Below are 24,599 nucleotides of genomic sequence, written 5' to 3'. Positions count from 1 at the left end.
TGCAGGCTCATCTGTTCTTGGTGACTCCAATCTTTTAAATCTTCTCAATCTAATGTAAACGTAGCTGTATTCAATTGTTGTTTTAATTTTATTTTCTCTGATGTACAGCTATGCTGAACACTTTTTCATATACGTCAGGCCATTCATATATTTCTTTCAGTACAATGTCTTCCCAAGTCTATGCAGTTTTCCTATTGGGTTATTAGTATGTTAATTACTGAGAGGGAGTTGTTGTGTGTTGTATATTCTGAAATCATGCCTTTCTCAGTTACATGTAGACGCTCTTTCCTACCAGACTGTGCTTTGCTCTCTGTGTGTGTTTGTGTGTGTGTGTGTGTGAGAGAGAGAGAGAGAGAGAGAGAGAGAGAGAGAGAGAGAGAGAGAGAAGGAGGGAGGAAGAGAGAGAGGAAGGGAGGGAGAGAGAGAGGGAGAGACAGAGAGAGGAAGAGGGAGAGAGAGAGAGAGAGAGAGAGAGAGAGAGAGAGAGAGAGAGAAGGAGGGAGGAAGAGAGAGAGGAAGGGAGGGAGAGAGAGAGGGAGAGACAGAGAGAGGAAGAGGGAGAGAGGGGGAGAGACAGAAAGAGAGGGGGAGAGAGAGGGAGAGATAGAGAGAGGGAGGGAGAGAGAGAGAGAGAGGAGGCGAGAGATGGGTGGCAGGAAGCAAGTACCATGGTCATGTATGGAGGTCAGTTTTCTCCTGTAGCTGTTATGTGGGTCCCAGGGATTAAACTCAGGACACTAAGCTCTCTAGTGGCTTCATTACACTCATTTCTAAGAACATTTTAAAGTGGTATAAATTCTAATGTTTAATGTATTTGTTTTAGGTTTTGTGGTACTGAGGATCATATTAGGGCTTAGGGCTTATAAATATTACGTGTGTGCCCTACCACTGAGCCACATCACCATCCTTAAACTGTTTTTTAAAAAATTATATCTAGGACATGTGATTTTTATAGGACATATAGAAATTACCCAATGTTTCTTTTCAAATACTTGTGACTTGGGCTTTCACTTGTTCATCTATAACCATCTTGAGGTTTTGCTGTGTGGTGTGAGGTGGGGTTAAAGGTTTTTTATTCCTTGAAAATGTATCTATTTTTGCCAACACCATTTGTTGAAGCCATTACTTTGTTGCAGCATTTCTTTTGCCTCTCTCAGGCTGATGTGGTGGCTTGGCTAGAAACGAAATGACAGACGAGTGTGGAGCAACTGCAGACTCTGCTGTCCTTCCTTACTTCAGGGCAGCAGGGTCTGCTACTATTACTGTAGCAAACCATCGGATCAAGAAGCCTTCATATTGATCTCCATCAGTATAGGTTTGGCCATTCTTGTTCCTTTGTCTTCTTCATAGTGCTAGAAATCTGTCTACTTCAAAAAGTCATTGGCATTCTAAGTAGCCCACTGTCTTGGTATAGAAGGAAAACATTAAACCTTTACGAGTAATGTCACATCTATCTATCCATCTATCCAGGTATAGAAAGAAACTGTTAAACCTTTGTGAGTAATGTCACATCTATTCATCCATCCATCCTGGTATAGAAAGAAAATGTTAAACCTTTGTGAGTAATGCCACATCTAGCCATCCATCCATCCAGCCAGCCAGCCAGCCAGCCAGCCAGCCAGCCAGCCAGCCAGTCAACCAGCCAGCAGAACTCCCTTAGTTCCACTCACTGATGAATGAAAACAAGAAAAAAAAAAAAAAAAAAAAAAAGGAAGGACATGACTGGTCCCAGGTGTGGTGGAGGAGGAGAAGGTTGGTTGTAGATGTGAGGGAGAGCATAGTTAGAGGCAGGGACATCTGGGAGAGTCCAGAGTGACATGGTGACTTCTTTCAACACAGGAAATCTGGAAATGAGAGCAAGGGTGATCAACCCAATAATACAACACCATGTAGTAAACAGGAGAGCAGTGCAACGCTCAGGGCACCGTGTGAGCAGAGCAGGAACATCACGGTGACAGGGAAATTAACATCTGCTCACACTTCGTGGCCATTTTCAGTCTTTTGGATGGCACAGAAAGCAAGCTTACTGTTTACTCTAGAATGAAGGCCTGTTCAGTGTGATGCTAAAGAGCAAGACAGAGCTCCATCAGCGTCTGTGCTGCATCAGAACCAAGCGCGGCCAGTTCTGCAACTGCCCCAGTCACAAAGGGCTTCCTACACAAGAGGCCTGTGTTTCCTGTACATATCCCATGGTTACGTGATTTTTTCTGGAAAGAGAAACTGATCAAAGAAACCATTCTGCCGGGCCTAGCTGGTAAATCGGTGAGGTCTATTGTGGTTCCTTATGGAAGGATGCATAACTAAAAACGACTGCTTCAGGAAGAACCCATCGCAACGTGGCTGAGGATTCATGAAAGCTTCCCGGCAGCCCAGACTGACAGCTTTGAGGGAGAGGCCTTGTGAGTCTTGTAACTTTTTGAGCTGCTGAGCCTTGAATTTTCCCTTAGTTCCTGAATCTTGGGAGCTGTCCTCCTTCCTCTAAGGGGAATGTCTCATGCAGGGGAACTAGCTACAGAAGACCCATATTGCACAGCCCTCTGGTAGTCTACTTCCTGAGCGGATGAGTCTCCCTTCCCGCCTTACAAAGCATTGCTTCTACTCCCTCCGCAGCTGAACAAACCTTGTTTAACTACTCCCTTAGACCCAAGTCATAAATTTTGGGGAATAGCCCCACTAGGCACCTTTCCTGATACATGATAAGAGCTTTAATCATCCTTTCCTTTTCATTAAATAACTCAGAAAATATACTTATTAAAATTAAGAAGAAATTTGTAACCAGATTTTTGTTGTAGAAGTAAAGAGTCAATTTATACACATTCCTATTTCCAATGGCTATTAGAAAAGTTCTCTCTTCAGTTAAAAAGAAAGCCAAGAAAAGGCAAAAATAAAAGCAAAAAAACATTCCACTTCTCTCAATAAGGAATTCAAGCAATATGTAAAAAATGAAAAAATTAAGTTAAAACAATATTGCCATATTTTTTTTTCTCCATTTCAACTAGGTATCATTCTCTTGTGTCTATATGTTGTGTGTTCCTTACCCAGCCCCCTATCAGTTACATTGATATCTCTTTGACATACTGGATGATGCCAATGTTTTCAGATCCATACCTGGAAGTAGATTAATGTGCCATGTAGTCATTCCTTCAGACACTGCCATCCTGCCTGCTGGAATGCCTGTTTTAACCAACATCCTCACCAACACCGCAGGAAGGCCTTTCCTAACAACCTGCAGGCATGCACCATTGTAGTCATTCCTTCAGACACTCCCATCCTGCCCTCTGCAATGTCTGTGCTAACCACATCCTCACCAACACTGTAGGAAGGCGTTCCCTAACAACCTGCAGGTAGCTACTCCAGCAAAGAGTCTCTTCTTCTTCAACAGATGCTCATCCCATCCACCATATGTCTCCTCAGGCTTGTGACTCTTCTAACCTCTGTGAGCCTTCCTGAACCCCTAAGGTCCTTTCCCCATATGATAGCCTGTTGTTTTACCTGCCTTTGTTGAACTTAATTTTTTTTTTTTTGCCTTGGAAATTTCCTTTGCAACTTTGACAAAGCATTAGCTAACTGTGCTTGTTTGAGTCTATTTTTTGCCTTCTTTACTGTGTCCCCATTTGTTTGTATTTATACCAAGTGGCATCATGCTATTTAAAGAATTGTGTTTAATTATACTCCCATCCCATTTAATTGTATTAAATCTACTTTTAACAGAGGAAACTCACTGAATTGTACAGAAAAAAATTTAAAGTTCAAACAAATGTTTCTTCATAAGAGATATAATTTCCTAACAGATCCTTCCAAAATTAGTTCAAATTATGAAACCAATTAAACATAAAGTAATAATGTACTTTTAAATTATATTTTAATTTAGATGGTGTCAATTAACGATGAGAGACCAACACACTAAATCACAATCATTTTCTTTCTTTTTCTCCTTCAACACTCAAATGTCATTTTTCTTACAGTGATTTTTGGTCTTGCATTTACAGGCTTTTAAACTCATTCTGTACTGTAGTTTGGAAGATGCTTAAGTGTACTTTTCATGGAGTATATGTTGTTATGTTGTCTGAGATTCCTCCTGACTGGGACTTTATGCTGCCTGCCCCTATCCTTGTAAAACTTAGCAGTGCCTAATGTCATTAAGACACCTTTCCCTCGGGACTATGTAAATATTGATTAACAATATTTCGTGGAGAAATCTTAAAACAGCCCAGTTCTCTCAATTTTTGCTTATTTGCACTATTTGTCTAGATGACCAGGCAATTTTTTTCTTTATTTGAAATTTAAATTGATGATGAGTTCTAGATAAGGGACCTGTGTCAAACCACAGATCAAAGATGGCTCTCTAGATTATGGTCATGCCTTTGATTTCATTTTGAGGGGTCTCTACTTTAAGGACACTCTTTACCTTTGTTCTATATCATCGGTGTCCCTGAGAGCTCTTAGCTTCCCTCTAGCAACTTCTTCTGTATTTCCATTAGCATTTTCTATGATATCTCCTTTCTGTCGTCATCTGTTTACTTTTAACACTCTCTACTCTGTATCTTGAGGTTAATGATGTATTATTATTTCAGAAATCATATCATTTGGCCATCCACTTGTCCCTCAAGTTAATGATTGCCTTATAGGTTGCGAGAAAAGGCTTCATGCTCCTTAGTTTTCTTGTATATATGATACTCTCTCTTCTTTCCCCTCTTCCTGCCAACTAGGTCTCCTATTTTCTGTCTTTGTGCTTTATTTATACACAGTTCTTTTTTGGTATTTCATTTGCTCTGATAGATGAACTCTGACTCTTCTCCACCTAAGATGGAGTTTGTTTCTCCTCAGACCTACAGTTCTGGGGGCAGTGTAGTTCATGGTCTGCTAGGAAATGCACAGAAGACTGGAGCAGGGAAGGGACCATCTTCTCCTTCTTTTAAGGTTCCATTAGCTTTCTCATGCAGAAGTTAAAGGTATAGAGCTCATTCCTGTGAAGAGACGCTCTTTGGTTTTCTAATATTTCCATATTATTGTCACAGAATATCTGTCTCTTTTGATATGTGACCCTTTCTCACACATTCTTTTCCACAGAAATTGTTTCTATTTCTTTGGTCAGAACATAGATATAGAATAGCATTATAGTTCCAGATTTTGAAATAAAGATGAAAAATTGCAGAGTTGTGTTTCTTCAGCAGTGTGTTTTCTGAAGAACCGGTGGGTAGATTGGAATCTGGGACCTCTGCTTCCCTGGGCCACTCACTGTCATCGGCTCTGGTCACTGGGTATTAGAGTTTCTTGCATTATCTTATAACATTGATGTCACTGGTAATAACTTTGGGGGGAGGTCTACTTTCTCATTTCTCCAATTCTGTAGACATGATGAGATGGAAATTTAACTTTTATTAATTTATTTTTAATTATTTTATGTATATAAGTGTTTTACATGCATGTACGCCTGTGCAGCATGTGGATGCAGGGCACACAGAAGCCAGAAGAGGGCGTCGAATTTCCTGAAGCTGGATTTACAGACCGTTGTGAGCCAACAAGTGGGTGCTGGGAATTGAACCTTGAGTCTGCTGGAAGAGCAGTCAGTATTCTGAATCTCTGAGCCATCTCTCCAACCCCTAGGATGGAAATTTAAGGCATCCATATTCACATTAAAGATCACTTCTAGTTTGTAGCTCCAGGTTTGAATTGTGTGCTAGACCACCAATGACTCAAAGCCATGACATTGGACTCTGCCCCGTCTAACCTTGAGTTCACAATAGGGGTGCTACAACAACCAACTCTAGAAAGTAAAATTCCCAGCATGCCCTTGGATTTTGTTGTCTAGAAGGGGCAATTTTACTTTAACCCCTCTCATCTGCCACTGAAGACGTATCTCTCTCAGTGTCCGAGCTCCTTAGAAATCAATGTTCTAATTAGAACACAGTAGCTAATCTGGCCAAATGCTAATAAGTGAGAATTGTGATTTATCTAGCAACAAGGGCAGCATTCCGCATTAACAATTAAACGGTCTGTAGGGAAGAGGGCTATTTATTTCTTACTCTTCTCCCTAGCTGATTGGGTTCAGTTTGTGCTATTAGTAGCCTTCTATTTAATGGCTATTTATCTGAAAATCAGACATCAGAAACACAGTTAGGGGACTTTTGCCTCTGGGATCCATAAACTCTATTCGACTTTTCAATGACAACATGCTGCTCCCCCCACCCCCAGAGGCCAGACCGTATCAGACACTCCCCATGTTCAATCATCGTAGTCGTAGTCAGGAATTTTTCTGAAAATCTAATCTACATGCAAGGACAATACTGCTCCAGAATAGAGCCAGAAGGGTGGGTTGCAGTTGAAGCTTGCATCAAAGGCTTGAGCTTGCTGGTGGAGGTCTTTAAGAAACTTGGCAACTTTTCATTCTTTCTACATTCAACACATTAACTAAATACTGCCTAAAAGCCTTCAGTCTCACCTGCCCAGACACCAAGTCAAGGGAGGGAAATTGCATTCCACTCCATACTGACTACTTACTTACATGAGACTTTTCTAGTCAGCTCAAATGGCATCTCCTCTGCCAAACCCCAAACAACCCAACCGCCCTCCAACCCAGCTGATTCTCCTCTCCTTTGAGCTCTACCTCTGAGTGTTTCTGTCTTCTTCGCATCAGAATTTGCTTCCACCTGATTGGCCCCTGTTTCTCCTGAGGAAAAAGGCTTAACCATAGTCAATGTACAGAGCCTACGTGGTTGTTGGGTATGGACCTGATGATTGAACAGTTTTGGAGTGCCAGTTCTTTATTCAGACCTTTATTTAGAAACACATATTCTCACAGACTGAATCTCTGTTTTCAAAGAACTCTTGAAACATTTCAGAATAAGAGTCCTTTCCAGTCAAGCACAACAGGCTAAATGGAGGTTGTGCAGGTCCAGCAGGTTGTGAGGCTGGGGGACAGCGGGCCAGTGAAGCAGTCAATACATAAAGACTCGTCACATGTTCATCTTTCTTCTTCAATTTCCATAATCTAATCGCCCGGCTTCCGTGTTAATTAATGGCTTTTTGCTATCATCCGGACTGACACTTCTTGAACTAACGTGCTTGTAAAAGGCCTGTGGATCGTGTTTTAGAGTGCAGATTCCTTCCCTGTAGGCCCAGGAGGAGTGTGATAGCATGCCTCTCTGATGAGCTCAGTGGATGCTATCACTGCTGATCCCCAAACCACGCTCTGAGTATTCAGATTCCCTGCCATGCCAGTTATGAGGCAGCACCCACTTGGAAAAGAGCTTCCTCTGTTCCTCACCTGGATTCTGGCTACAGTTAAACTGAAGAAAGCTCCATCCAAGGAGGTAGATTCAGCAGTGTCCAAAAAAAATTTTTTTTGCTACTTTCCACTCTTTGTTTCATTGTCTAGACATCACCTGTCTTTGCCCCTGCACATTAGGTATACTAGATGTTTCCACTCTAAGTCCCAAATATTCTAGATTGCCACTATCTACTTAAGTCTCTACCATACTAAAATAATAATATCTCAGACCCAGTAAGTAAAGAAAAATACCTTTTAATATAACCATAAAACTAGGCTGAGATGTAGTTCAATGGTAAAGTATTTGCCTAGGGCCCTGGCTTAATTTCCAACTCACACGTGTGTGTGTGTGTGTGTATATGTGTGTGTGTGTATGTGTGTCTGTGTCTGTGTCTTTGTGTCTGTGTGTCTGTGTGTCTGTGTGTGTCTGTGTGTGTCTCTGTGTGTGTTTGGTAAGCATATATATATCTACATTAATCATTTTAAACAATGATTAAAGACTATTTTTATTTTATTTATTGTGTGAGTATGTGTGGCATATGTTATGTGCTGTATGCACACATGTTGAGGGCACACATGTCCATGTAGAGCACAGAGGAGGATATCAGGTGTCCTGCTGTATCATTCTTCTCCTTACACCATTGAGAGAAGATCTCTAAGAGCTGCAATCCTCCTGACTATTTCTCACAATACTGGCCATTCCCAACTTTTAACACAGATGTTAAGAATTTGAAAACAAGTCCTTACGCTTATTCAGCAAGTACTCTTATCTACTGAGTCATCTAATTTGAAGAGTATTTCTTTAGTTAAATTTAAAAAAAAAAACAATGATGTACAGTACCCGTGAGAATCTACTTTCCTATTGACTTTTAATGGTGCCTTTGGCAACAGGTATTATCCTTTTCCAGTTCGTAGCCCTACTACCTACCACGGAAGTCAAAGCCCACTGGATCAGTGATTTCCTATTTGTTGGTCAAATCCACCTTTTACCAATACAAGATCCCCTCCTAGCCTTTCCTTTTGCAGGGCTTTCTCCCAGCTTCCCCATGTTATTCTAGGCCAAACCAAGTACTCAATGTGGATCTTTTTCAAATCAAGTCTAGAAGACTCTTTTAACTCACTGTTCAACTATACTTGATAACCCTGCTCAGGAGAGTCTTGGTCATCAGATCTTCCCTTTGCACACTTTGGTCTTCCATCATTGCCCTTGGTGATAAGATGATAAACTGACCAGGACTGGAAAGTGTTTTCACCATGCAGGATACATTGAAGACACTGGGAACCTCAGCTTGCTCCATGCCAGTCTAGGGGGGCGTGATCTTCTAAATGACCTTTCTTCTTTTTTACCTCTTATGGCCTCATTTAGGTGAATGCCAAGGATGATGAAGGTGTCCTAGTTGGATCGTGGGACAATGTCTATGCCTATGGCATCCCTCCATCGGCCTGGACAGGAAGTGTTGACATTCTACTAGAATATAAGAGCTCTGAAACACCCGTCCGATATGGCCAGTGCTGGGTTTTTGCTGGTGTCTTTAACACATGTAAGTATCCGATACAGTAATGATTTTTAACACAAAAGAAATTTTACTTCAAGTCATTTTATCTATAACCTGGCAAAGAGACTTAAAAGCTCCCATTGACTCTATAGAATTTATGGGTGACTATTCTGGGATATAGTCAATGCATAATTAAATTGTGCTGGGCCAAATATGCTACAGTCTCTCAGACTGCAGAATCTTTATGGGAAGAATGATAGACTGTCTCCTGCGTGATCCATCATTTGACGCCCAGAGCAATGGAGGGTTGAAGGGGCTACGGAAGGAAACGGGGAAATCATGAGCCATTTCAAACATGTCTTTTAAAAATTAAAGAAAAACTAAAATAACAAATAATAAGGAAAGATATGTTCTGATTTTTTTCTTGAAACAGTCTATAAATACGCTTATTTGTTAATTGATGAGGTGTTTAGTACATACATAGAAGCTTGTCCTAGATTCGAAAGGGACAGTCAGACCACTTCATCTCTCCCTTTGCCTGTCAGTCTCAGGGATCCAGACCAGATAGGGACCAGTTCTCATGGAGCATCTTCACCTCCCCAGCTACCCTTCTGGCGTGAAGTCCATCCAACATCCAACCTGCAAAGCAGATGAGGACAGGCAATTCTCTTGAGTCTTCTGCATCATTTTACCAAAGAGCACCCACCTTCCTTGGCCCAGGCAGTGTCACAGTTAATCCAGTGGATATTTTACAAACTCTGCTTCACTGTCTTCACCGTGGATAGCGATTGCATTCACACACTGTTCCTACCACCTTGGAGAAACATTACGTTCAAGTCAGAGTGTCCTTTCTGCCACTCATTAATAAAGAGTGCTTTGTCTAGTTAACAGTTTTTAATAAAGCATTTTTAAAGTGAGAGTCTGGGGGATATAGGCTTGGGAAAGGATACTGTTTTAAATGACTGTGAGACCCATCTATTTTAGCACAAGGTTGTGACAGACCAGGACCTAGTCCTGTTCCACACTAACAGAGATGACATTTTCTTTCCTTTGTTGTCATTTCCTATGGCACGGCCTGCATAAGGATATTTTCTGAGCTGTTAGACTATATGCAAGAATTAGAGAACATTCATTTCTTGGGAACAACTGCCTTCCAGGAGACTGGTCCTGATGTGGAGGAAGATGGGATGGACTGTGTTCCGAGGGACTTTAAAGCCAGGACACAGAGAGGAAGTCACTCCCCTGAACTCATTTCAGGCAACTGTAAAAGACCTCAGTCCTTCCCACATCTAAATCTCTAATCTAACCTAATATTCAGCTGCTGCTGTAGCTCAATACCTCTGGGCTTAGAACCAGATAAAACAGTGAAACCTTGCATCTACATATGCTGTTTGCATAAAGGAAGTTGGTTCTCTGAGCCTGAGAACAGGCTTTGGTGGTAAAGTATGCAAAGGCACATTTGCAGTATAAAGAGTTCACAATACAAGCTTGTATTGGTAGGAGGAACTGGTACCCCAAAGTCAGTCTTCCCCTGTCTTAAACTGAGAGGAAGGCAGACCCTGGAACAAGTCCCCTTCAGTAAGAATGTGTGGTCCTTGGACCTCCCACAGGGCAGGGAAACCTGCTTGCTCTTTGGGCTGAGGAGGGAGGAAGACTTGATTGGGGGAGGGGGGTAATGGGAGGTGGTGGCAGGGAAGAGGCAGAAATCTTTAATAATTAAATAAATTAATTAATAAAAAATAAATAAATAAAAATAAATAAAACCAAGGTCAAAAAAAAAAAGAATGTGATCCAGTGTCCAACAATTCCCATTAGAATCCGCCGGGAACAGATCATGAGTGCCCATCGTTGTAGTGGTCAATAAAGGTTGCAGAGGAATGTAGAAGTGGGAAGTCAGTGGTGGCTGTCACCCTGCTGTTTGGTGGTGGAGGCCAAGTCATTTAAAGGGCAGGACACAGAGCTCCACTTAACTCACATTTGGACTTCCAAGGTTGTTCTGTTGAAAGGGCTGGAGAGTCTTTGTTAAAAAAAAAAAAATGCTAAATTATTCTGATGGAGGGGAGGGGGAAGGCAAGCCAAGTCATTAATCTTGAAATTGTCAGCTGAATTATTTCCAATGAGCCCTGATGTCTGTCATCCTGGGAGTCAGAGAGGGCATTTGGATTAAGCTTAATCAATAGGTGCATATGGCAAGAGATGCACCCAGGTAATTTATTATCTAACAAGTCCAGTGAATCTGTGGTGCACTCTGCATAGAGTGTTCCAAGAGCGAATTTCATCCGGAAGTAGCGTGCCCCACTGAAGGGTTTCATAACCCTAGCTTATGATGGGTTTTCTAAAAGCTGTGTGTTCAGAAAATCCCTTGTATAAGAATTAAACTACTGCTCCTTTGATGATGCTGTGGTTAGAAAGTAAACTACTAAGTAGCGTGTGACTTCTGTTACGAATGATCTCCTTGGCACGCGATCCATGGTGCTAAAAACATAGTCTCTCTCCAGCTCTCAAGGGACTGAACAAATTGAACAAGTCGCACTTCTTGGGTGTGGAGCACCTGAGGAAGGGCCTTTTCGTGTTGGGAAGGAAAAGAGCCCCACAGAGGGAGGGACTTTTCCCTGTGTTTCTCTAGAGGACCTGATGCAATTGTTTTCACCTACAGTTTTAAGATGCCTTGGGATCCCAGCACGCGTCGTTACCAATTATTTCTCAGCCCATGACAATGATGCCAATTTGCAAATGGATGTCTTCCTGGAAGAAGATGGGAACGTGAGCTCCAAACTCACCAAGGATTCAGTGTGGTGAGTCTGACTTCCAATGGCGTGGGCTGGTGTTGGGCAAGCAGGCCATTCCACGTGCGTTACAACATGGATTTTGACAAGTGTTTCTCTCTTCCATTTTAAGGACCTTTCGGCATCGTAAATATCTTAATGTCACAGATTTTATTTTAAGTGGTGAATGGAAAATGTTACTGAGCAGACAGTTTGGGTCCTAGTGATAAAAGACAATCATCCATCTACATGAGAACAATCATCACAGGCAGCCATGGGCACACCTAATTCATGGGTCTGGTTGGGTCTTATGTATGGTATATAAATACTATGGTTGATTGGGGACTGTAACCAACACACACATCAGCCCATAATTTCCTGTGCACCAGTTTATGTGTTTGTATACTCTTACCTGTTCTAACAATTCTATCCAGTGATTGACATAGGAGCTCAGGTTTATAGATGAAGAAACTGAGGCCCAAAGAGATTTCTCTCAAGGTCACATATCTCATAAACTGGCAATACACTCCATCTTCTCCTATTCTTAATCCCACCTATTTTTACTTCTGAAATATGGGATTTCTCCTTGAGTATAGGCTTCAACTTGGACTTGACTGTGTACCCAGATTTCATTTAGAGATCAAGATAGGAAAGGATGACACGGCTTCCAAACACTAGCTTCATGTGTCTTTCACCGTGTTGCAGTTCAGTACCAGAGGCTGGCTTTCCTATAGAGTGAGCGCTCAAAGAGACTGTGTTTTCCTGGAGAACCCATCGTTCTGATGCAGCGCCCTTACTTATTCCTCTGGGTATAAATAGAGGAAAGTCTATGTGGGATGAAACTGGGATGGAATTTGAGTTGTCACCAAGCACGGAACTAGGTGACATTTCCAAGCCAAAAATGTGTCCTTCGTAGTCATCCTTTGTGAGTCATGAAGCTAAAATGCTGTCAGTAGTAAAAGCTCCCAGATGGGGGTGGTGGGAAGTTACAAGCTCGTTTTGAAGAGAAGTTAAAAGTTAGCTGCACCTGAGAAAGCCGCACTGTGGGCACGGATTGGCTTTGGGAGCAGCACTAACTCACTAGGACTGTAAGTGGCCACTAGAGAGTGTTGAACAAGGGAAATGGCTGAAATGCCCCCAACTCACAGCATCAGGTTACCATGAATGGAAAATAGAGCCTCTTAGTTGAAGGAATGAGTTGAGGCAGGGGGCTGGAGGGCTTGGGCAAGATAAAGCCTGGCCCATGGAAACCCAACAGCAATTTAAAGCACCGGTTAAGTCAGTGGAATTGCAGTTGACAGCTGTGTCTGTCTGAAATGGCCAAAACATCATCCCCTAAAGGTCACTGTCAATGGTAATGGCAGAATGAGAATTATTCTATTTTCCCTGTAGTACTGGATCATACACACACACACACACACACACACACACACACACACACACTATCCCTTTATATAGGCACCTTCAGCCTCCCAGCTCCTTTATCTAAATACTTCCATAGGTTCCCTATGAGGAACCTACCATAAGTGCAATGAGGCCCTAAATACAGTTGGTGTAAAGTCATGAGGTGGACTGTTCTTGCTGCTGCCGTCCCTTCATCTCCGACACCTCTGAGTCCTGTCCCCTGTCTCAGAGTCTTCCTCCAGTATTTCCTTCAACCCACAAGCCCTTGATCCTAGTCTGATCTGCTATAATCCCAGTGTACACACTGCCCTAGGTTTCCCTTTCCTCGTCAGCTAAGACTCGGGGGTTTCAGTGTATGGAGACAAGGCATCTTTTTGACAGTGGCCTGTGCTACCCCAACTCAGGACACACCCAGACTCCAAGGACAGGGACTAAAGGACTCAGCATCTTGGCTCTACAGCAGACCAGCTGTGTGACCTTGAGAAAAGCAGACTTTTTCTGTGCCTCTCTCCTCCTCTAAAGCAGAAATGACTGAATTTCCGACTTCACTCAGGCAGAGCCGAGTGTAGCAGGTGCCTAATGAACACTGGCTGCTGGGATCGCTGTCTTTATTAGATGCACAGCTGGAGTCTCGGGGAGGCAATATGCTTCCGTCCTCCTGAGCACCTTCGCACACTCAAAAGAGAGGGGTGCGCGGTGTCCTGAGATGACTGGTACCTCTGTGACTTTGGGGTCTTTTAAAGAAAAGGTAGACAGACACTTGTCGGGCTTGCATAGATACCAGGGTACTCTATAAACTATGTGTGTTCCAGGAAGCCAGACCATGTCAAGGACTCTCTTAGCTTGAGGGGCTGGTAAGGACTGTCCTGGACACAACAACCAGGACGCAGCCATCATAACCATGCCCCCACATCAAGCTTTGGGATAGGCTGTTGTTTGCTGTTTGTCTTTAAGGAAATGACTTCCCTTCTCTTTGTCTGGGGTCTTTATCATCCCAGCAGCTCCCACTTCCTAGCAGAGTGACAGTAACGAGTAACTCAATGAGGCTGTCCAGGCAAAACACAGGTTGAGCATGTCTCACTCCCACACCCTAAATCTGAACGATTACACAATTTAGCATTTCATGTGTCCGTGCAGAGAATTCTGCACCTGCTCTCATGTGAGAATCAGAATCACCACAGAACACGCCGAAATATGCCACGTGGAATCACCGTCTGATGGTGTGTGAGTTGTATGATGCCAAGGTCAATGTCAAGTCTAGATTTGGGTTCTCCCAACAAGATACCTTACTATGTATATGCAAATGTTACAAAATCTGAAAAGATCCAGGAACTCTGGCCCTGGGATAGTGTTCTCAGTCTATACTGACTAGTGGCGGGGCTGATGCTGGTTACAGCAAGGCTGGCCAGTGGCAGGAAGGAAGGTTGATCTGCGGGCGGAGGGAAGAGACCGACACTAAACAGAGGCTAAAGAGTGGGTGGGGCCGGGAGGCAGAGGCAGGCGGATCTCTGTGAGTTCGAGGCCATCCTGGTCTACAAGAGCTAGTTCCGGGACAGGAACCAAAAGCTATGGAGAAACCCTGTCTCGAAAATCCAAAAATAAAAAAATAAAAAAATAAAAAGAGTGGGTAGGTGGGAACGTTTGCTGAGCATCCTCTGACTACTCAGACAGAGACCACTCTTGACCTAGGCAGTTTTCTAACACAGTTCTGAGGAACAAGCAGCCTCGCCCAATCCCATGGACTCACCTCCCTCGTGGGCTCCAATGTCCCCATCAGAGGATCCCGCCCCAGCCTGACTTCTCACTCCTGTACTCGGCGTCAGCCCCTCCCCTCTCTCAGGAAAGGAACCCACAAGAATGGGTGCTCCGCCTTTCTCTCGACCCTTTGACACTTCAGTCCCAAAGTCTGTGGACTGTGCCAACCTGATTTGTTTAATTTAGGACTCTGTGACCTAGGGCATCTCCCTTTCAGAATTCATCCAGGTTTATGAATACGAAAATCAGGACCCAGACCAACAGGGCCTTTCTGAGAGCAGGCTCAGGAATATGTAAGGGGGGGGGGGCACCAAGGACAGGCAGTTTAGCTTCCTACTTCCTGTGTGCTGTCTTAGGTCCCTCGTGGTAGACAGTCTTCCTTGAGGGTGCCTGGAGGAAATGCAGCATGTAGGGGAGGCACCTGTGAGTCACGGTAGGTGGTTTGCTAAAATGGCTGACCCGGCACCTTACTGTTGCATTATGGGAATGTGAGGGCATCTCTGCGAGCGAAAGTCGTTCATGCTCGGTGGACATGGCAGCTTCACTGGGCTTTACAAGAGCTGTTTGGCCACCTCATGATTTGCAGGTCACAGTGGAGTTGGAAACAATTATAAAGACAGAGATGGTGGCCCTTACCAGGTCAGGAAAGGTACTTCACAGCAGGGCTGCCCTCCTGCCTGTGTGTCACCCTGTGTCACTTGGCTAGAATGAGTAGAGTCTGGTTTGAGAACTCTGGGTGGAAAACTGTGCCCTTCTTGGCTTCTACCACTCAGAACGCAGCTCCCATCAGGGAACAGTGTCTGGTTTCTTACTTTTGGAGGGGGTTGTTTAGTTTTGTCTTGTTTTGTTTTTTACCGTCATCCAGCAACATGCAGGGCATGGAGCAAGCACGGAGTAAACAGTTTCATGTGGGAAAACAGTAAAATGCTCGCAAATGAATGAACATCATTTTCTCATCCTACAAACCCTACGGCATATAACTGTCTCCAGACCTCAGGTACTGAGGCTCTGAGACAAAGTAATCAGGCTCAGTGCCCTTGAGAAGCTCCCCAGTGTTTGTCAGGAGACAGCACATATAGAATACCCTCCATAAGATGCAAGGAGGCTCATGATATGCACTGGGAAACAGAGAGACCAGAGGGAGATTTTTATTCTAAACCCAGGGAAGCAAGGCTGCTCCCATGAGAAGTGGCCATGGAGTCAGAGTCATTATCCTCCTGCAAACTTCTGGCTGTGTTGGCCAAAGATGGAAAGCCCCAGGAAATGCCTTTAGTCCACAGATGGAAGCCATGGGTATGTCACTAAAGGTCCAAGGGCTGAACTGAAATGGCCAGACATTTACTGCTTCTGGGACCAGGGATGGACATGCATGCAAGGATTATCAGTTATTATGAGATAGGTATTAGACATTCAGTCCATTTTCAGTCTCATGGAGGGGCCTTTGTAGTCTTTCCTGCATGTCAGATAGAGTCTCTTACTTCATGCCACCCTCTGAAGGGGATAATGCCCCCCCCCAGCACTCAGGAGCAGTTAGTTCTTGCTCACTAGGGCTGAGACTGAGTGACTGTTACCTAGGTATCATCACCTCTCCCCTACCCCCATAGTGCTGGCCTGTTATGCCCTCTGCCTCCTTAATGCAAACCCAGCCCTTGCTTTCTGATCTGCTTTACAGGCTACAACTGTGAACATCCTCCTAGAGTCTCTCTTAGAACCAAGCATCACTACCCATGGAACAGTGACCCTTGATCGTCCATATCCCAGAGCTTCCCTGCCACCCACTCGAGCATTCTCCCTGGGCTAGAGGAAGCACAGTCGTCCCCAGCTTAGGCATGGCTTCAGTTACCACTGCTGACCTTACAACGCGGCAAAGGCACTTCACGATTTAAACCTGACCTTTTCCGCAGTCAGCAAGCTCTGATAGGATCCTCTCTTGTGACCCTGGGCCGAGGCAGATGATCATTGCTCTGGGATGGACGTACTGCCACACAGGGAGAAGGACCCACACTCCACGGTGTGAAGCTCGACTAGTTAGCTAGAGAGATTTCACACTTAGGTGTTTTTAACTTAGGAGTATTCTCTAGAGAAGGAGATGGAATACACATACCACAGACATGTAGTATAAAAGAAGGCTTACTAGAATGGACTCACTAATACTCACCCAGTTAATACTCACCCAGTATTAACATGTGACATTGCCATCTACAAAGTTTATGCTCTAGTCTCTCTCTCTCTCTCTTTCTCTCTCTCTCTCTCTCTCTCACACACACACACACGCACGCACACACGCACACAAATACACGAACACACACACAGAGGGCATATATGCAGAAATTAATTTTTAATAATTTTTAATAAAGTCACAATATTTTAAGTAAGATTGTTATTTTGTGTTGGTTCACATTCAAAGCTACCTGAAGAGCTTGTAACTCTCAGGCCATGGTTGGACATGCCTGACATAGGAGAAGCTAAGTAGTCCAATAGTGGCCGTGTGCATCCTGAGGAAGCTTAGAACCCAGTAGTTGCTGAATCTGTGAAGCAAAATGTCTCAGTGGCCTCAGTCTGGCACTGAAGACCTGGCAATGCCTACAGAGTCACTGGTACCCAGTCTGCACTAGCAGGCAAAAGAAGTCACATAGAAACCTATTCTTTCATAAGTTAAAATATCTCTCTCTCTCTCTCTCTCTCTCTCTCTCTCGCTCTCTCTCTCTCTCTCTCTCTCTCTCTCTCTCTCTCTCTCTCTCTCCAGCACACACACACGCACCCACGCGCGCACACGCACAGAGTGTAAGGTAGTATAAATAGACCTGACACTAATTACCCAGAAGACCTTGGACAAGCAGCTCATCATCTCAAGACCTTTACGTTCTCATATGCAAATGGAATACATCAGTATTAATGAGCTGTAGATCCCCTCCCAGCTTCAGAAATAGCTTTATTTTAACAAGTTATGCTGTTCTTCTCTGCAGGCCTTTTCTGTATAGTTCAGCATTGTCTGTCACTTGCTTTGTGTGATGACTACAAACGTGCACATGGCCAGGCTGTGGCCAGTTCACTCATACCGAGGGGCCGCTGGGTTCCCCGGAGGAAAGAAAAAAGGAAATATTGACCTTCCTTCACTACTTTCTAGAAAGAGTGCAGTTGTATTGTCTGTGCTTTTCACTTTCGTGTGCCAGTCTCTCTGCCGCGGAAGTGTTAATTTATAAACCAAGCTCTGGCAGAGCAAGCCCTGGTGTCCTGTCTGGAGGCTCCTCTTCCTACAGTTAATGCCCATTACACCCTATATGGTGGTCTATGTAACACAGGCACATTTTACATTAGCTTAGATGTGTTGTATATTCTTATAAGTTGGACTCTCATATTGCTGTATCATCTTCAGTTTCAATCACCGTGGAAAATAGAATGATCTGAAAATAAATTCCAAATAAAATAGTATAGAAGAAAAATCCTGAATATAGACTGAACTGCTTAAAGATGTTGGAGGCTTTGTAAAATTAGCTCATCATGCATCCAAGTTACTAATTCTGAAACTGTATCCAAGATGTTTGTTTTCAAACATTACCTTCCTAGCCATACTTTTGGCCAACATGCTCTTATCATGATCAGCAGGAGCTACCCCGTGAGCTCTGTCATTTACAGACTGGAAATGTACAGTGAACACAAACTACCATGGTGAACAAAGGACTTGCAGTTACTTGCAAATTTGCCTCCAGGAATAAAATATTGTGGATCACTTTCTGTGCATCAGCCATTGCTCTAAGCGATGACATATTTAACCTGCACGATTCTTACCAGCCTTTCCAGAGGTTCCTATCATTGTCCTCATTTAAAGATGAGGAAACAAGCACAGAACTTGAGCAAGGTCCCAGTAAGTAAGTAAATTGAATTGCAACCACATGGACCTAAAGTGAGACTGTCTATATATATATATATATATATATATATATATATATATATATATATATATCATCGTTGGAAAATAACTCAGAGATATAGAATCTGCTCTTTTGAGGTACACAACTCTGGGCAACCCTCATTATCTAGCACATTTTCATCACTCCCAAAAGAAACCTTCTCATTCCTCCAGCCACTGACAGCTGCTAGGTTTTTCTGTTCTGTGGAAGTGCCTGGTATGGACATTTCATGTTCATGGAATCATACACTGTGTGGCATTTTATACTGCATACCTCCACAGATAATGCTTCTCATGGCTCATCCGTGTCGGATCACATGCCAAGACTTACTCTTTCTAACTGATGAATGCATTTCCCTCTGTGGACAAAGCACATTTGATTTAGCTGTTCATCAGCTGTGCTTTGGAATTGCACTAGGGCCTTCTATGAATAACCCACGCTGATCGCCACGTAAGCGTGTTTGTGAGAGCGTGTGTTTCTAGTTCTCTTAGAATCGACATAGTTAGCATGGTTTGGTCATACTATAATATTATGTCTAATTGTTTGAGAAACTGACAAACTTATCACCAAATCAGTCCCACTGTTTTACATTCTTACCAATAGAACACAAGGGTTCCAACTTCTCCACATCTTTGCCAAAATGATGGTTTTCTTGGGTTTGGTTTGGTTTTTAAATTGCCACCCTAGTGAGCATGAAAGGGCAAGGTAGATTTTAATGTCTGTTCCTCTGTGGAATGATGATGTTGAATGACTTTTCTATTTTACTGTTCGTGTATAATTTTAGGCAAAAATAGTCATCTAAACCCCTGTTCAGTTTTAAAATTGGGTTGTCAATCACTGCGTTATAACTGTAGTTACATGCTCTGGATGCAAATAAGCATTTCTATAATCTCTGGACTGTCTCTTTCATATCATTAATGGTCTATCTAAAAGCAGAAAAATAAGTGTTTATCAAAGTCATCTTACAATTTTCTCTTTGGTTGTTTATACTTTATTATAATGTGTAAGAGGTCATACAGTTCAAGATTAGAAATATTTACCCCTCTTTATGTTTTTGAGTTTTCTAATTTTAGATCTTATAACTGAATCTAGGACCCAATTTAAATTAACTTCTACTCAGTAGGAAGGGAAAAGAAAAAATAAGGGGAAAGTTCAGAAGAGTTGCTTCTAGCTGTTGTAGGAAAACCAGGCTATGGGTAGAACTCTTTATACCAAGTGATTACTGAGTCCAAAGAATAAGAACAAGCCCCAAGTTTAGAACTTTTCAAGAAGTGTCTAGAACAGCGTAGAGAGTAAGGAGTAGAAGGAGCTTTGAGGGTGTTCAACCCTGTCCTCTTCTCTTCACTGAGCTAGTTCTAGGGTATATATTTTCACAGCTACTGAGGCTGCTTTCAAGACTGCCATGGAGATTGGCAGAGGTGGGTGAAGAAAAAAAAAAGAACCACAAAGATCAGGGCACTTACCAAGACTGACATGATTTTCTTGAATAAATGTTGTTTAGCTTGTTACAAGTCCCTTGTTCATCACTGGAGTTCTAGAAGAGTTGCTCCGTTTTTCTCCCTGATATTATTGTTGTCATTCTGCCATTGTGGAAATGCTTCCCAGAGTGTATTCTTGTAATTGTTTTTTTTAATGTGCATGGGTATTTTTCCTACATGTATGACTTTGCACCCCATCCTGCCTAGTGTTCACAGAAACCAGAAGACACCGTATTCCCTGGGACCAAAGTTACAGACAGATAGCTATGAACTGCCATATAATATAGGTCTGGGAAACTAAACCCAGGTCGTCAGTGCTTTTAACCACTGAGATCTCTTCAGCCTTCACAGTCTATCCATAACACTCCTTAAGTGGATCCAAATGAAGGAATCCACCAGACCCTCAAAGGGGTTATATTTTATAGGGATATTTTTAGCATCTAATTTAGTCTTCTTACATATATATCTTGAAATATGTAATGCACAGTAATGAGTCACTTAATGAGGAGGATGCCTTCTGGGAAACACATTATTAGGTTATTGCGTTATTCAAATATCATGGAGCACACTTACACAAGCAGAGACACTACAGGCCAGTCAGTTAAAGTGGCCTTGTAAAGCCATCAGGACATGGTGGATGTGGTCTGCGCGTGCCGCTGGTGTGACACAGTATACCACTTAACAGCAACCTTCCACTCCTTTTATTTATTCTTTGAGATGGCCAGGGAGACATTGGAGCCCTCTCTCTGACAGCCTTCTTACATCCACCTTTCAACTACATTTATGTATTTATTGGGTTTTTGAGACAGGGTTTCTCTGTAGCTTTGGAGCCTGTCCTGGAAGTAGCTCTTGTAAACCAGGCTGGCCTTGAACTCACAGAGATCCTCCTGCTTCTGCCTCCCGAGTGCTGGGATTAAAGGCATGTGCCATCACTGCCCAGTCCTCTTTTTTTTTATTTATAATAACTCACTAAGTCCATTTACTAAGTCCATTGTATACTCATGAGCATGGGGCATCACCCATTGGTGCATGGACAGTTTCACAACGGCTCCATCCCCAAACAAAACTGATTCTCCATTCCTCAGCAGCCATCAATTCCTTCTGAGCTACTCAAGAGCTACTTCCCCATTTCTGTTGGAATGTTGACTGGCGTGGGCATCTCTTGTGCATGCAGTCATGGCTGCTAGGTCTTCACAAGGACACCTACCGTATCATGTTGAGAAGACACCATTTACAGGAATCTTTCCCAACATCTGGCTTTTAAAATTTTTCCGCTACACTCTCTCTTTCAAGTTGTTCCTTGACCCTATGGAGATAGGGAGTATGATGCAGATGTCCCATTTAGGACTGAGCACCCCATGGTCTCTGTTCTTGGTCCACTTGTGACTTTCTGTATCAATTGCCATCCTCTACAAAAAGAGGATTCTCTGGTGAGGGCTGAGAACTATACTAATTGGGTACAAAAGTAAGTATTTAGAAGGCAGTATTTATACTGTGCACATTAAAATAATAGTAGTAGTTGCTCCTTTAGGAGCCTGTAGCCATGGGTTCCCTGTCTATTTCCCAATGCCAAGCATAAATTCTGCACTGTGGAGCAGGCCTTAAATCTGATGAGAAAGTAGATGGTTATCCCAATAGCAATCATTCCATTGTTGAATCAGTGAGCAGATCTTTGCAGGCTTGTTCTATTAGAGTTTCCAGGGTTCACCACTGTGTGAGACTGTGATTTCCCTCTACCCCAACAGCCTGCACAACACCTTCTGGGGCTATAAAAGCTAGCCAGCAAGGAAGAAGATTCCAAATTAGTACCAGCTTGATTTCATCATGTCTTATGGTCACAATGAGTTAGGTATCTTTGCCAACAGTCATTCAGTCAGAGTCTGCAGGGCAAGTAAGAGCAATGGCAGTATCTTGTATTGTCTGGGGGTTCTCTGAGATTTCACTGATTAACAACTTGAAGGGAGGTATTTTGAACCTGCTGTTAGGATTTTTGTGTGATAACCCATGGCTTTTGGGAGAATCATTATAGTATTTAGAGTAATTCCATTTTATGTGTGTGTGTGAGAGAGAGAGAGACAGAGACAGAGAAAATAAGTTTCCTTGTAACTTTCCAGTGTCCCTTATTGTTATTTATTGCTCTTATATCCTCTCCTCTGTCCTGTTCTACCACCCACATTTAAGTCTTTCATCCCATTGTCTTCTTTTCTACCTTCACACCACCTATGTTCTAAAATCTGTCTCGCCTTAAGACATTGGCTCACTCCCGCAATGGCCCCTTCTAGTTTCCTGGATTCTTCTGGTACTCAAGTGAAACATAAAAACATATAAATATGAAGAGCTAAGGTCCACCTGTGAGAAAGAGCACTCCATGTTTATCTCTCTGGGTCTGGATTACCTCACACAATATAATTTTTTCCAGTTCCTATGTATTTAAACTTTGTAAATCAATAGAAGTATACTCTGATGTAATGTTTAAGATATGGTACAACAAATACATAGATCAGTAACATAATTGTCACATACGGTGTGCACAGTAGCATGTACTAAGCTTTGTGGGATGGGCAACATTGGAAGTTGCTTTATCATGGTGTCCCCCCATCCCCCGCGCAGGTGAGAAAGACAGTGTCATAGCACAGGACATCACTGTGAAACAATTACTTCAGCTCAACTTTAATAATATGTGATTACCATCACACATGGAGTACCCCATAATCAAAACATTGTTATGACACATGACTATATAATACACATGCCTTTGTGTCTTAATTCCTCCTATATGCCATTAGGTAGGTATTGCACTGAGGTTTTAGAAATTGTGTGTTCAGAAAGCTATCGACAGGTTCCATCTTAATATGGTAAATGGATGTTAGGGAGTGAGATTTTGTCTGGGGGGAGGGTACTGGTCTTTAACATTTCTAGAATATCACATTAGATCTCTTCCTTTCACTGCCATCCTGCTGGGATATCTCCAATAAACACTTGTAGTGTATGCTTTAATATCTTGTCTGAGAGTGACAAAGGGATTGCATGTGCTTATTGTGAAATTAGTCAGAATGAGAAAAAAGTAGGGTATCATCTATGAAAAAACACATGCGAAGATAGTCTTCTTAAGGAAATTCCAGGTTCTGGTTAATCCTGAAATATGTCTAAGAGAGATGCACCTTCTACACCATTCATAGTTACCAAAAATTAAAAAAAAAGAAACTAATAAAGTAAGGCTAATTTCATTAACTAGTTAATAAGATAGCTTTAAAGTTTATTTAAAAATAAAAGATATCCTGTTCCAGTGCCCAGTCAGATAAGAGTACTGTTCCCCTCTCATGAAAGAAACTTCTCTTTGTAATAGACAGAAAGCATTACAGAGAACCATGTCTGGTCAAAATGCAGAGAACAAGAGATCATGGGTGCCCAAGCCTAACTGTTTTATTTGCAACACTGCTACTGCACCAAAGTCTCAAGGAACACAGCAGAAGAGGGATCAGAAAGACTGTAATCATCAGAGAACCAGAAAATCTGCTATGAGATTGCGTCTCCTAGAGATGGCAGGGAAGCTACATCCATGATGCCTCCCTCACCAACGCTACTGCCTAAAGATGACTGGAGAAAAGCCAACACCAATAGGCATGCTAAAATGGAAGAGGGGAATCTGACAGGGCCCCATCTGTACACAGAAAACTGCAGGTAGCCAAAGAATGCAGAGAACAGGAGAAATGCTTATCCAACACCAAGTAGTCAGCTCTAAAATCATATACATATAAGCAATATTAAAATAATTAAGCAGGTTGTATATATATATGTATATATATATGTATATATACATGTATACATATATACACACACACACACAATTAAAGAAAAGGAGACTATGATTTTGAGAGGGAAAATGCAGGGTTATAGAGGATAGATTGATGAGAGGGGAGTGGTTGAGAAAAATGATGTAATTATATATTAATATTTAAAAATTAAAGAGAAAAATTTAATCCTTTAAAAAGTACAAAGTAAGAGCTATCAGCTCTAGAATATTTATTCATAGACATCTCTATAATGCAAAATAAGAACTTTGGAACCTACTGAGACTGTTGTCGGAATGTTTGTAATCCTCTCTCATAATTATGGGAAAACTTGGGCTGAATTTATTATAGAAAGTTTTTATACATCAGAGTTATACAAATGCAGATCTTCAAAAATCCAATCTTTTCTTCATTTTCAGGCAGGAAGGCAATTTCTAACTTGCTAGGCCAGAAAGCATGATGAAGTGATCAGGGTCTCATTTTCAATATGAATCTGGCGAGGTTGGGGGGTGGGTGGCTTCTGCTCACGGTGACAAAAACAAGTCAACATGAATGGGTGCCACTTATCTGAACACTCTGAGCTTTGTTTTTATTGGGTTGTTTTTCATTTTAAAAATACACAAAAGTGCTGAAAGAAGAAAAAAAGATATCTGTGTGATCATTCCCTAATTTTCTAAAAATTTCTTTTATTCAAGCAAAATTTTCCTAACAAATGTTCAAGTTACCTGA

General features: G+C 42.3%; 1 protein-coding gene across 1 annotated transcript in view; it reads left to right on the top strand.

Moving 5' to 3' along the window:
- The window catches only part of F13a1 (coagulation factor XIII A chain), a 159,711-nt gene that overhangs the window by 80,196 nt on the left and 54,916 nt on the right, over nt 1-24,599 (top strand). Inside the window, exons 7-8 of the mRNA XM_057787428.1 lie at nt 8,637-8,811; nt 11,423-11,561. Of these exons, the coding sequence (XP_057643411.1) occupies nt 8,637-8,811; nt 11,423-11,561 (314 nt within the window). The remainder of the gene's footprint in view (nt 1-8,636; nt 8,812-11,422; nt 11,562-24,599) is intronic.

This window comes from Chionomys nivalis, chromosome 13 (genome assembly GCF_950005125.1).
Source record: "Chionomys nivalis chromosome 13, mChiNiv1.1, whole genome shotgun sequence".
Classification (NCBI taxonomy): Eukaryota; Metazoa; Chordata; class Mammalia; order Rodentia; family Cricetidae; genus Chionomys; species Chionomys nivalis.
Note: the sequence above shows the minus strand (reverse complement) of the source record. Positions and strands in the feature narration are given on the sequence as shown.